This window comes from Hermetia illucens, chromosome 2, assembly GCF_905115235.1.
Source record: "Hermetia illucens chromosome 2, iHerIll2.2.curated.20191125, whole genome shotgun sequence".
Lineage (NCBI taxonomy): Eukaryota > Metazoa > Arthropoda > Insecta > Diptera > Stratiomyidae > Hermetia > Hermetia illucens.
Window position 1 is genome coordinate 25,428,993 of NC_051850.1, and position 13,703 is coordinate 25,442,695.

Genomic DNA, 13,703 nt, shown 5'->3' on the forward strand with positions numbered 1-13,703 from the left:
GGAAAAAGGAAGCCTGGGAGAACCAACAAGTCTGTGAACTAGAAAAGTACAAGGAGCAACCGCGCCAGGTGCGAAAGTTTTACCAACAAGTCAGCAGGATAAAGCCTTATACACCACGATGCTCATCCTCCCGATACAAAGGGGGAAATCTGATTTCCGACAGAATGGGCATATTGGAGCGATGGGTTGAGTACTTTGATGAACTACTGAACAACCAGCACATCGGCGAGTTGGAGGTCTGGCCAACTGAAGACCACGGACAAATACTGCCACCACCAAGTTTAGGAGAAACAGTCCGTGCAATTCATCGGCATAAAAATCATAAGTCGCCAGGAGCCGATGAAGTTACAGCCGAATTAGTTGAATATGAAGGCGATCAGTTACACCAAGTGGTTCATCAACTTGTGCTCAATGTATGGGACAGCGAATCAATACCTGACGATTGGCAACGAGGCATTATCTGTCTCATATCATACATAAAGAGGGAGATATCACACAGTGCAGCAATTATAGAGGTATCACGTTGCTGAGTACCATCTATAAGATTTTCTCCACTATCTTGCTAGGCCGGATAGCCCCATACGCCCAGAACATCATTGGCCCATACCAAAGAGGCTTCACTCCAGGCAAATCAGCAACAGATCAGATTTTCTCTGTGAGGCGAAGGAAAAACTGTTGGAATATGGACGACAGTTGCACCATCTATTTATCGACTTTAAAGCCGCCTATGATAGCATAGCCAGGGTAAAACTGTACACGGCCATGGGAGAATTCGGTATCTCCACCTTCGCTACTTCATCCGAAATTTGGTAATGAAACTATCTCAGTACCCATATCAACTTAAGATTCTTCTGGGATAATGTTCTCTCTGTGTTGCTTCATAGGAGCTATGTCATTCGCTGGGACCCGTGATAACCGACTAAAGCTACGTAACATGTAACTATGAAAGAAGAGTACAAAGTTCTCGGGAAATCATGATTTAGTCAGTGAAATCTAATGATATGGTTGTCACCATATGCATCATATGGGCGTTTATGATATTTGAAGGTTCCATATTTTGGGAAGGTTACTTTAATCTATGATTACTCCAACGGAGTAATGCCGCTGTGTTTGATGGTCTCCCCGTTTCACCTGCAGTTATTGCAGATCTGCAGCAGAGAGTGGAACAAGGGGATGGTCGAAATAATAAAAACTTGTTGTTTCTTTTCCGTTGGTGTGGATATTTATTCTTGCAAATACCGATATTTCGGGAACCACTTGTCCCCTTCATCAGTGCTAACAAGCACTGATGCTTGTTAGCACTGATAATATCAGAAATAATCCTCTAACACATTAAGGAGAATCACGAATACTTGATCGACTGGAAGCCGACTCATTTCCGCTCGGGATCCTCTTGCATTGACCACATCAACACCCTGTGGATCATTTTGGAAATTAGATTTTCGCTGTACCTGCTCTTCATCGACTTCGGAAAAGCTTTCGATAGCGTAAACAGGGAATACATCTGGAGTGATCTACGTAGAAGGGACATTTTGGAGAAGCTAATAGCTATTATTAGAGCGACTTATGATAGCGCAAAATGCCACGTGCTCCCCAGAGGTAAAATCTCAGAGAATTTTGAGGTCCAAAGCGGATTTCGCCAGGGTTGCATCTGTCACTGATATTATTTCTTCTCGTTATAATCCTTTGTCCGGAGGACGTGGAGGAATTCAACAGAATACTACAACTTTCTTCAAAAAACTCGACTACGCTTATAACATATGTTTGTTCTCCCACAGGGTCTTGGACCTTGATCAAATGGTTCCGGATTTGGGAAAAGAGGCAAGTAGAGTTGTACTGAAAATAAACACCAAACACCACCAGGCCCAGATCTTTAGAACCAGCCCGTAGAAATCACCTTACAGTCAGAGTTCTCTCAGGGAGTCTCAAAGTTTGTGGCCGTAGCCTGACTCCAGCTAGAGCAGGACAATCGCCAGGGAAGTGCCTGAGGGTTCCCATTCTTCCCCGGCAATGCGATTTGTAGGGTATTCCGAGACTGGGCGTAATCTTGTATGGATTGGCATGTGCCGGCCACAAGAACTCTAGCGATTGTATTTTGTTATAGGTGGGCCAAACCCTCCTTGACTTGGCACAACTGTTGAGCTTTCGCCACCTGAGGTCTACGGTTGCCAAGTAGCGTGAGTTGATTCCACGCCTGACAACCGTAAGGGAGATACTGACTGTACCTGCCGAAGGACTGGCTCTAACCAGTTCATTGTTAATTCGAATGACAGTTGCCACCACGGGTGTACTCCGTGGCGGAGTAGGCCGTGTTTTTTTAAAATGATAGTTGAATTTCAAAAACGAATTGTGGCATTTTTTGAACTAAGAAAAGAGATGTGAAAAAGTTTTGAATTACGAATATCATTTTTAAATGAAATAATTTTTAATTTAGTGTAACGAAATAAAAATAAATACTACATAGTAAATTATTTAATATTTAATTTAATGTGTAAAATAAAAGTAAATACAACAAGTGCCGAAGTGGAATAGGAGTCAGCTGAACGCATCAAAACAAACCTTGATTTCACGTTTCGTGCACACCAAGCGAAAATGTTGCATATTTGCAGAAAGACTCACAAATGGTGGCCCCGAAGAATTCGTCCGATTAGTACAAGGAAAAGCTGCGACCACGACCCGAGCTTTCAAAGTGCCAGCGGCGGACATTTTCGTTGCCCCTTCCACGAATTCGAGCCCCTACCTAACGGCCTTGCACGCTGGTGGTATTTGAATATTTTCACCCAATTTGTGCTTCAAATTTTCTGTGTCGTGAGCGGCGATGAGAACAAGAACTAGGTGCGACTGTCCGGTTGTCGGCATCATACAATTTCACAGTAAATTGCCTGCAGCCAGTTCGGCGAGACAAACTCAATAACCAGCTGACTTTTACGACGTCGCCGCAGGGAGGGGGCGGAGTGATGTAGCGCAGCCACCACCGGTGTTCTCCGTGGCAGAGTAGGCGTGATTTTGTAAAAGCAGATTGTTTGTGGCAAAGCCTCATGGTCCATTTAGCCCCCCCCCATGTCCTCCAGGTAAGACAGTGTGAAGAGTGCCACCGACAATGACTTCAAATTTCTTGATGGAGCACCTCACCTTTTGCATTGTTATATATCCACCACTGATAATTACATACTATTAGTTTTTCGGGAACGCCCATCCTTCTTAGATCATTCTAGACAATCCGACTCCTATCATTAGACAAACGTAGCCGATTTGCAGGGACTGCAGAAAAAGTTTGGTAAGGAGAGTGACGGGTTCACCCCGTTTGAATGGATTGGTGGCAAAAAATAACTTCGCTTATGTTTGGAGGAGCATACTGCGATGGTTTACTGTATTATTCTCCAGAAATTGAACTTCCTCCACCACTAGGTAATGGTTCAATTTTCTTTTTCGCGACTGCAGCCAATTGAGATGTCTCAATATTTTCAGGTGGATTGTTTACAGTTTGTGCCGTTCATGCAGCGAAAATGTTTTTTCACTGTTTGATGATAGCTGGAACGGGTATTGAATTTGGGACCTTCTACTTCCCCTCGAACAGATGCAGTACTGACATGCAAATGAAACCAAATTACCATCAGATAATGGCCCAAATGGCTAATGTGGGCACATCCTAAACCTACTGCTAATCGCGATACGGCCGATCTGGTTAGATGGTCGTTGACGGTCGTTGGGGACGAAGAGGTGAAAGTTTCAAAAGTCAACAAACGTTTCACCGCTGTTGTTACGTTCAACAAGACCATATCCGCCTGTCTAAGCAAGGTGTTTCCAGAGTTTACCTTCGTATACAGATTACATATCACTATCACAATTTCGGCCTTAGGATCTCTTCCCGAAAACTCCATTGGTATATAGTACTATACACTTATGATGCCCCTTATCCTGTGCCAAACCCTTGGAGCCGAAGTTCTATCAGAAACTGACTACCAGGTCAATGGCACCATTGCTTTGCTCTGTATACTTTGTGTCAAGAGTATTAAGGCCTGTAAGAATGTTGTTTTTAATTGCCTTAACAATGCAGATTACGTTGCACAACAGTACATATTCTTTTGGTCTCCCCGTAAGCCATCGCTTGTTTTTTTCCTCCAGTCCAGTACAGCTTTATTTATTTATTTTTTGTAATGGAGGTGGACAGTCTTTAAAAGGCTCAAAAGGCTTCCGCGAATTTTTAATTATTAAAACTACATCTTATACCGCCTCGTTTCCAGGGAAATGTCAGAAGGTACCAAATCATGTTACGAATTGAGCTCAATTTAGCTTTCTCTCGTTTCTTCCATTAGAGCACTAGTAATCGTATCTTCTGTTAATAAGTCTCGACAGTTCGAAAATATATCTTTTTTGAACACTGAATAGTAGACTGAAAATTTCAACTTCTAGATGTTCTTGCGTTAACCTCCATAGCCTGTGAAAAACTAGGCAAGGCTATAATTGGTCCGCCTCTACTCCTACCTTTCGGTCGTTTCTTTGAGTCGGAGATTGATCTGAAGCTCAGTTAACTATTTTTTTGGTGTTGTCTCCGCTTTTACCATCTATACTACATATCTAGAATTGTCGTAAAGAAAAAACGCTCCTTAAAAATCACTGTTGTATAGGCCGCTATGTAGTATCCTTCGACAAGCCTGCGCTGCGAAAGGCAAGGTGGAGATCACTTTTACTTACTTGCAGGGAAACATTATCCTTACTAGGACAACGTTCGTTCTGACTACTTTGTAGCAAGTATGGTGTAAGTACTCCTTTCAATTTGTTTCTTTTTGTAATTCTCACCACTCCCAAGTATCTGATAGCCCAAGGTAAAGATGAAGATTCCTCAGGGTAAGACCAGCATGATTACTCTTACAGGTCCTTGTAATGAGAATTACTTGCAATGACAAAAATTTAATGGAAATATGGATCTCATTCAAATGAAATTTTATAAATTTGGAGTATCTCCATTCATCCGTACTCATGGAAGCTGAAAGATACTCAGAGGTCGCAACTAGAACACATAAATATGAAAAAAGAACTTAGATATAATCAGAATGCAATTTATTCACCTCAAATCAATAAAATGACTTATTGAGCTGCCTTCTTTTTCCAAAGGCCAACACCTCCCAAAGCTGAATGTCCCCATCCCCCAAGGCCATGTCCAGCAACGAGAGTTGGAGCACTATAAGTAGAAATAATTGGAGCAGCGACACCATGACCACCAAGAACCGGACCAGCTAATCCATGAGTGGCGAGAATTGGGGTTGCAGTAACAACTGGAGCGGCGATACCACCATGTCCTAATCCTAGGCCGGAATATCCATGGGCCAACGGAGCGACTAAGACCGCAGAAGCAGCACCGATCAAAGCAAAAGCCAATACAAGAAGTTTCTGCAAGAAAAGTATCTAAATAATCTAAGAAAGATATTATTCTACTTTCGTTACCATTTTGGTTGTTTGTGTTCTCCTCTGGATAAACAGATTCTAACTGATGCCTTCCTGAGTTTCCTTTCCATTATTTATACCACCTTTGAGCAAATGCATGATGAATTTTGAAAGTAAATTGCATAGGAAATTGATTACCTTGATAATTGCGAGCCGCTCACAACTTTATTACCAAAAAACTACACAAAACGACAATTGCAACAGAAGCCGAATCTGCATGATTTAAAATTAACCTGGTTCCCTGCATTTTTGATGACTTTCTGCTGCGCTTTGACGCTTTAAAAGCGAGAAAAGAATTCACACCTGTTTAGAAGCAGCGAAAGTATATCGAGAATAACTAGTTGCATTGATGGAAAGTATCTTCAATTGAATTATTATTTTGGAAACCGTCTGGATACAATTGCTGGAATTGATATGGACAAGATACCCAACGGCCCAAAAAATGGAGGAGATAAGGAAGATGATTATAATGCAGGGCTCCAAAAACTAAATGCCGGTACTTTATCAAAGTGACCAAGCGACCATGGAGAAGTTCAACATATGTTTATGACAAATCTAAATAGAGAGGATTTCCATGCCCATAGGGATTTGTCATGTGAATCGTAAAGGGGTATTGTTGACTGCAAATCGACGCAATATACTCAGTAGAAGACTCGAAGGAAATAGGGACAAGCCGAGCCACTTTTTATTTTACAGAGTGAACAATTGTATCAATATAAGTTGATAAACAAGAGAACCTTGATAAGATGCTTAAAGTTGTTCTACATTATGGCACTGGATGATCAAAATAACTAAGTGGCAAGTAGGAAAATTACTCAAATAGTGCATAATAACTAGAGACTGAAAAATCGGTTGCGCCATTTTGCTCTATTAAAGGCCTCAGTCGCGAAGTTTTCAAATCCCCACCCAGGGTATCAAGCTACCTTGTTCCGGACGCCCTTTCGGTCACTCACCAACGGTTTCGATGTTCAGACCAACCTTGGGAAGTGAATTCGGATGTAATCAAAGCGTGTCACGCTACTGGTCCAACGCAACATCTTCGCGTCCATTACCGCAGAAAGCCGTTCATGGTCTTTGGTAGTCGGTCAACACTTAGAACCATAGAGGGCGACAAAGCATTGTGATAAATTTTAGATTTGAGATGATCGTTGATACGTCGATCACAAAGAAGACCAGTTGTGGAACGCCACTTCATCCCCAATTTCATAACTCAGTTCTCCATTGTCTGACAGCATTGGCCCGATATATTTAAATCACTCAGTTCTGGGCAGAGAACTACCATTGACAGTGATGTGTAACCGTATTGCATGAGGTGATCACTTCATTTGCCCTTAGGAAACCATTTCCACAAACAAATACCTAAGGTTCATCTATAAGAAGAGTAAAAGTCCATTGAAAAAACCTCAAACTAAAATAGCAATTACTTCTAATTATAATGGAAATGCTCCTTGATAATTTTGGCAACCACAGCCACATCAAGCTAGCGCAGGAAGGGGACCTCACAATAGAGCTTTATTTAATCACTTTCTGAGGATGATCGAGTTTCAGTCACGGTTAGTCACGCATGTTTGCGTCCGTCATTGTGCTGTCCCACTGCTGTACCGCATTAAGGGTGATGATGCAGTAACAGAAGCACAATCTTACTAAATTTAAGTAGAAGGAGAGACACAGTGCCTCCCCTATTCTCTACAGAGTATAAGTCTGCCTGTTCCAATTGCGGAGAAAATGGAAAGGCGGGTAATTGGGCACTACATTGACCACCACCAACAACAATTTCTTGCAGCACACGCTAAAGGGAGTACTCATGAAGAAACGAATCATAAGATAGATACATGGAGACGACTATGATGTTTCTCCTCTTGTGACGATGATAAGTGTGCTGAATAACGATTTTTCCTAACATCATACATACGACTATGTAGCAGTGTATCTGGATAGATGAGCGGTTAGAATACAAGGCTATCATACGGAAGGTCGCGCTTCAAATCTCATTGGTGGCAGTGGGATTTGTATCGTGATTTGACGTCGAATCCCAGTCGACTCAACTGTGAATGAGAACCTGAGTCAAATCAGGGTAATAATCCCGGGCGAGCGCAATGCCGACCATATTGACTCCTACATTGTACTGCAGTGTACCGTTACGGTCTTGAATGAAGTGCTCTAACACACTTCAAGGCCCTGATCCAATATGAATTGTTGCACCAACGATTATTATTATTATTATTTAGCAGTACCCATTAACAAGGAGCTCCTTGCTTTAACGCATGTCATTCTTTTTATTTCTGTTAGCAACTTACTCTGGGATGCCCGCGGGTCAAAAGGCGTCCGATTTTACAAACTGCCATAAAGGCTGTTCCGCTCATTTCTTCCTTGGCACTGTAGCGTTCGAGATTTATGTCCGGGTTCGGTTCACCGAGCAAAGAAATATTCCCTGTCTGCCTAGCTTGGTAGCCACGATGGTGAACTTAGTCCTTACGCACACCATTCGGATTATCTATTGGAGCCACTTTACAGAAGCCTCTAAATGGGGGAGACCAACGTGTTAATCCTGTTTACTAAAATTTTACTATTCCTTTTCGCTTTTGTGTAATCTTCCTGCTCCAATGGAGGCCTTCTCTACCTGATGTAATTGCTTCCTAAAAAATTCTTTCTCACTCCTGCAGACACTGTGGAAGTAGGCTCTAATACAGACCACTTGTAAGTGTAAACCACTACCGGTATACTGGCCGATTGTACGCTGAGGGCCAGGTCCAGGATGCCATAGGCAAGAAGTGTTACTATTCGGTTGCATTCCCTTTTCCCTTTTCCCTTTTTCACTTTCATTGATAAAAGGTTCTGGTTACTGGAAAATTTTGACAATTAAGCCCCGGACGAACCGGCAATAGTCAGGCTTCAAATCCTTTCCTTTAGGGGCATTGCTCGACTTTCCTTTCATCGTAGAATTTAAGTACAGGTTTTTCATAAAAGTGAAGGCTCCTCTTTCCGCATATTTCTCTGCGGTGAAAAATGCATTTGGTGAGGTCTTCAAAATTCTGGTCTGGGCTATAACTAGATTAGGCGATATATATACTTAACTTAACTTTCTATCTCTCTGCTTCTCTCTCTTTCTCTCTCTCTCTGCTTTGGACATTTAGTTCTTCCCTTAGACCATCCTTATGAGCGACTTAGCGAGGGTGAAGAACGGGATGCTTCCATTTATTGGTGAATAAGAAGTGATATGTAGTGTTGATCAAAACGCCATTGTTATTCGCCATCGGGAATAATATCAAAAATGTTCACGCCACGTCAAGCTTTAAAATAAACCATGAGCATCATCAATGGCACAACAACCGGTATTCGGTTTGAACCTGCTTTGGTTAGGAACTCCGGACATCCCGTTTTGAGACGGGGTCCACCAATTACATATCCTTAAAAGTTGTTCCACATCCGGGCTACGCCGTCGCTCCATCAGATTCAGTTTCTGATCCGTCTCCTTTTTTTACCATAGATATTGCCCTTCTACATAGACTTTCTGGGCTGAATCATTTATACCTATTCGGATTAAGTGGCACTGCAACCTATTGAGCCGTTCAAATGTTCCTCTTTTCCGATGTCTGGTGGAGGGGTGTTAGATATGCCTCGCATTCACTGGTATGAAGACTTAGCCTGCATTCAGCATAAACCAGTATTGCAGGACTCGTCACTTTGAGGAGCTAATTGTGCCTCCAATTCAATTCGCGTCCGAAGAGGACTGTGGAATTACTACACGGTAAGTATTCACATTAAACCCTCAGCTCCTTCTGCGGTATCTGGAAGGTGAAACGAAGACAGCCATGTCTCATCTACAGTTGTCGAGTAACAATTATGAATCTCTTTTTCTGATATTAGAAGAAGGATCGGCGCAAAGCTACTAGTGTGTACATGGGCCCAATTCTCGGCATAAAGAAACTAAGCTTCAACTCGGCTAGTGCCATAATAGTTACACATTTTGAGGAGATACTTACGCCGCTCATAAATAAAGGAAACCTGGTAAAGTCCCCGTCAGGTTACCAGACACCGCGAACATGTCTGGCATGATCAACATGCAACCGTGCCTTTGGAAATTACTACATTCCTCTCAGTCAGGATAATATACCAACGGTGGAGAAATTGAAAGAGAATCACTCCATCGACAATTTCTTCTGAGTGAAGTGACGTTATTAACTGAAGAGATGGCAGATTTTCTGAATTCAGGCGTATTCAACCTCGAAAGTAAATTGCAAATTATTTAGGATTGTTGGAAAGAATCGCGACCACCACATCACTCTGTTACCAGCTAAAACCGCGCGGATTCAACGGAGCAAGCCTACCATGTGATATTGACAACGGGCTCGCCGAGCGAATCTGGCACCGCACCGCGAAGCAACCGCCAGCTCGTCGAATGCTTTCAGCTTCGACAAGAAGACCCACTTGCGCCCGTTTCGAACGTTGAACTTAAAGGAGCGTTCGCCTCGCTCCAGAACTCTGGTTGCAGCGGCCTCTAGGGTCCCAAAAGAGCATGCATTTGAGCACGTCTCGAGGTCCCTGGGGGTATTTGCCTTCGTTGCCGCGTGTCGGGAAGGCGGAATCGGCCGTAGCTTCAAAGCGCGTCTCTGATTAGACGCAACACGTCAGAGTCATTTAACCATGTTTTGATGGCCAGCCCCGCCGAACCTGAGAAGCAAATTCACCCTGTACACAATCTCTGCTGGGCTGGCTGCGAACTCATCTCGGTGGGCTGTGCGGAAGCCGAGTAGGACGAAAGGCAAGGACCACGACCACGATGGACGGTCGTGAGCCATTGAGGCGGCTTTTAGCGTCCGGTGCCAACGGACCATATCAGTGGACGGTGGATTGTATGCCGTTGTCCTATGCGGTTTGAAGCCAAGGAACTTGCCTAGCTCCTCGAAAAGAGTAGACGAGAATTGGATTGCCTGGTCCATGATGATTACGGCAGATACGCCAAAGTGCAGGATCCACCCTCGACAGAGGGCCTTGGCACATGATTGTGCCGTAATGTCACTCAGAGGTATTGCCTCAAGCCACCGCGTAAACCTGTCGATAATTGCGAGGCAATACTTGTATCCTTGCGAGTCTAGGAAACTCCTTGAATTTGTATTTGGAGTTTGTCTTCAGGTTCTGAAGCTCCGCGTCGTCTTATTGTTCCTTGGTGATTACCGTATATTGGACCGTGGCAGGGACTGTGATCTCCGAGATTCAAGACAAAGCGTCTGCAACAACATTGTTCTTTCCACACACGTAATCTGGCTGATATAACTTAAGTGCTGTAACTGGCGAAGGGACACTTTTTCGGGCTTTTTCTAAACGCGAAAGTAAGGGGCTTGTGGTCCGTGAACACAGTGGACGGCCTGCCATCTTAAGAGAATTGGAATTATTTTATGGCGAGGTATTTGGCGAGTAGCTCACGATTGTGGGCGCTGTACTTACGTTCAGCTGGGTTAAGTTACTTTGAAAAGAAGCTTAATGGTTGCCAGGACGTCGCAGGTGCGAACCCTGAACGCCATCGAGTATTCGCCTCTGCTGCCGCATTGAACAGGCGTGGAATCAGCTGACGGCCTGACAAAACAATTTGGTAATCGGAAACTGGCCAAGACGATATATCTTCGGAAGATTCCGTTCAACTGTAGGGGAAGTATGAATTTGAGCTACCAGAACTGGAATCTATTCGTATACCACGGTGGATCCATTATTCGAAGAACACCCGAAACCAGCTTCAAAGCTTTTGTAAAGGTTCGGAATCAACGTATGCTGCCGTCATTTATACGTCCATGGTATCTAACGTAGGTACCTGTCGTGAGACTTAATCTTACGGTCCTCTTAAGACACGGATTGATTTTATGACCACAATCAGAGCCCCGCTGAGACAAGCAACAACGGTACCAGTCTATACCAAGTGCATGGCTTAGCATTCATACTGGTGGATGCAAGAATTACCTAAATCTCTACCGAACTATGGAGTACGGCACCGGTGTTGATACGCAACACCACGTCGAGGCCCGAAGGTCTCTTCTTGCTTGAGCATAACCACAACCACCATGAAACTCCGACTAGGGGGCCCAACCGCAAATAACCGAGCTGTCCTCACATACAACAAGAGTTCACCCGAAGTATGTGAGTCCAGGGGCTAAGTTCTTTTAGGACGCGAATATCTAAGGGCCGTTCTAAAACACTTTTGAAAACCTACGTTGGTGTTTTACTTTCTATGGTAACTAATGATTGGTCGACTGGTTTAAGTTTTAATCTTAAATAGTCTCTCAAGATTTTAAAGCATTGCTGCCAGCATCAGTGGAATCAAGTCAAAATGGATTGAAGAAGCTGCTAACATAAGGGCTAGACAATAAATCCATTATATGAATTCGTATTTTCCAAGAAGCTTCCGTTTCGTCCCCCGCCCACCTACGGTTCTATGCTGTGTATTCCTAGGGCCCTGATCATCGATGGCCATCCTGGTATAGAGGATTTCCGACTAATAACAAACACGTCTATGGCTACCTAGTCTGTGCTTCAACCAGGTTTTTCGTTCGAAATTGTATCGCCCCAAAGTGCATTGACGAAAATCTGGGCAAACGTTTATAGCAACTTGGAGCTTCTGAGTGACAGCAACAACCGCTTTTAGTGCATCACTCTATAGCAACGAAGAGGGAACGCTGGCGCGGAATAACTTCAACTTGATATTAGCATCGAAATGCCTACATTTCCAAGCCAAAGGGTGAAGTCGAATCTAGCGTCCAATTACATCGAATTCAGTGTCGACAGCAGCAGAAACAACGCTTCTAAGATAGATATGATTCTCCTGGTATTTGTCTTGAGTTTGGCTCAGTTTGTCATTCGATGAAGGCCCACGTCTCGGTTAGAGAGGAAACGGATACGAGATAGTATCGGCCATTATCCCTCCACGTTCCTCAGTCAAGGCAGGCTGATGAACGTCCTCCATTAAAAGCAGCCTGGTCAAGTTCTGCTTTCGATTGCAAATTCCCCTGAGATATGACATATGACATTTAGCGCATTCATATATTGTCCTAGTAACAGCTATTAATTTCTTCAGAATGCTCATTTTGTGTAGAGAATTCCAGTTACTCTCTAGTTCAAAGTGTCGAAAACCTTCTGGAGATAATTTAAGAGCAAGCGGAGGTGGGACTTAGGGCGCAGCTCCACAATGAACAGCAGTGGTTGATGTGGTCGGTACAGGACCATTCAAATTGAAAACCAGCCTGCTATCAGTCCAATAAGCTTTCGAAGTATTTGTTGTTGCACTTGAGATGGGTGCCCTTCTTCACAATCTTGACAATCATTTTTCGTTGATTTGGCAGAATCTGTGTAGGATGTGTAGAAGCAACAACTTTGCGAAGACTGAAGGGGCTGGAATGATTAATTTCACAGAGAGAGTGTTAAACGTGGCGGGTTTATTCTCCTTGAGCATATCCTTAGAAAAAATTACTTCACTTCTATTAGGATTGTCAGTCGGTATCGGCTTGTTACTGTTGTTTGCCATTTCATCTAGAAGAGATGCAATTTCGCCAAACGTTATACGTACGAAAATTGTTACAAAAGCCTCTTCCATGACCCATGTTGTTCACCGTGCTAGATGAGGAGCCAATCGTTGACGTGCTTCATCAAACCATCCACCAAACCAGTTCTTACAGTCAACTACAAGTTTTTTCATAATACCGAAAACAGTACTTGACTCCTGATTATTTGTCGGAATCTCTGCTACCTTGACCTTCACCCTCGAGAAAGTGATCCGTGATGCTGAGGTAAATGCAAGAGATACGATCCTCTTTAAGTCCACCTGACTACTGGCCTATGCTGACGACATCGACATCATGGGAAGAATCACCCGAGACATACCAACTGCCTTCATCCAGATCGAGCAGGCGGCCATTGGGGCGAGATCTTTGGCTGCACATGAAGGAAAGACAAAGTATATAGTGGCAACGTCAGCACCGAAAACCAACAAGCCAACAACATCAAACCGCACTGGTAAAACGGGAAGAATAACGATAGGAGAATACAACTTTGAGACCGTTGATAACTTCTCCTATCTAGGGTCGATAATCACAACCGATAACAGCTACGATGATGAAATCCCCGCACGGCTGTTGTCAGCCAACAGGGCCCTACTTCAGCTTACAAAAACTGTTCCGCTCGAAACGTCTCACCACAGAGTCAAACCTCTTACTGTAGAAGACAATGATCTTACCAGTCCTCATGTATACTTCGGAGACCAAGATTTTCAACAA

General features: G+C 43.5%; 1 protein-coding gene across 1 annotated transcript; it reads right to left on the reverse strand.

Moving 5' to 3' along the window:
* Positions 1-5,044: 5,044 nt before the first annotated feature.
* Positions 5,045-5,540, reverse strand: LOC119649154. Its single transcript, XM_038051165.1, has 2 exons — positions 5,446-5,540; positions 5,045-5,391 (listed from the first exon to the last, which is right to left on the reverse strand). The coding sequence occupies exons 1-2, from the start codon at positions 5,446-5,448 to the stop codon at positions 5,089-5,091; spliced, it is 306 nt and encodes a 101-aa protein (XP_037907093.1). The 5' UTR covers positions 5,449-5,540; the 3' UTR covers positions 5,045-5,088.
* Between the last annotated feature and the right edge of the window lie 8,163 nt (positions 5,541-13,703).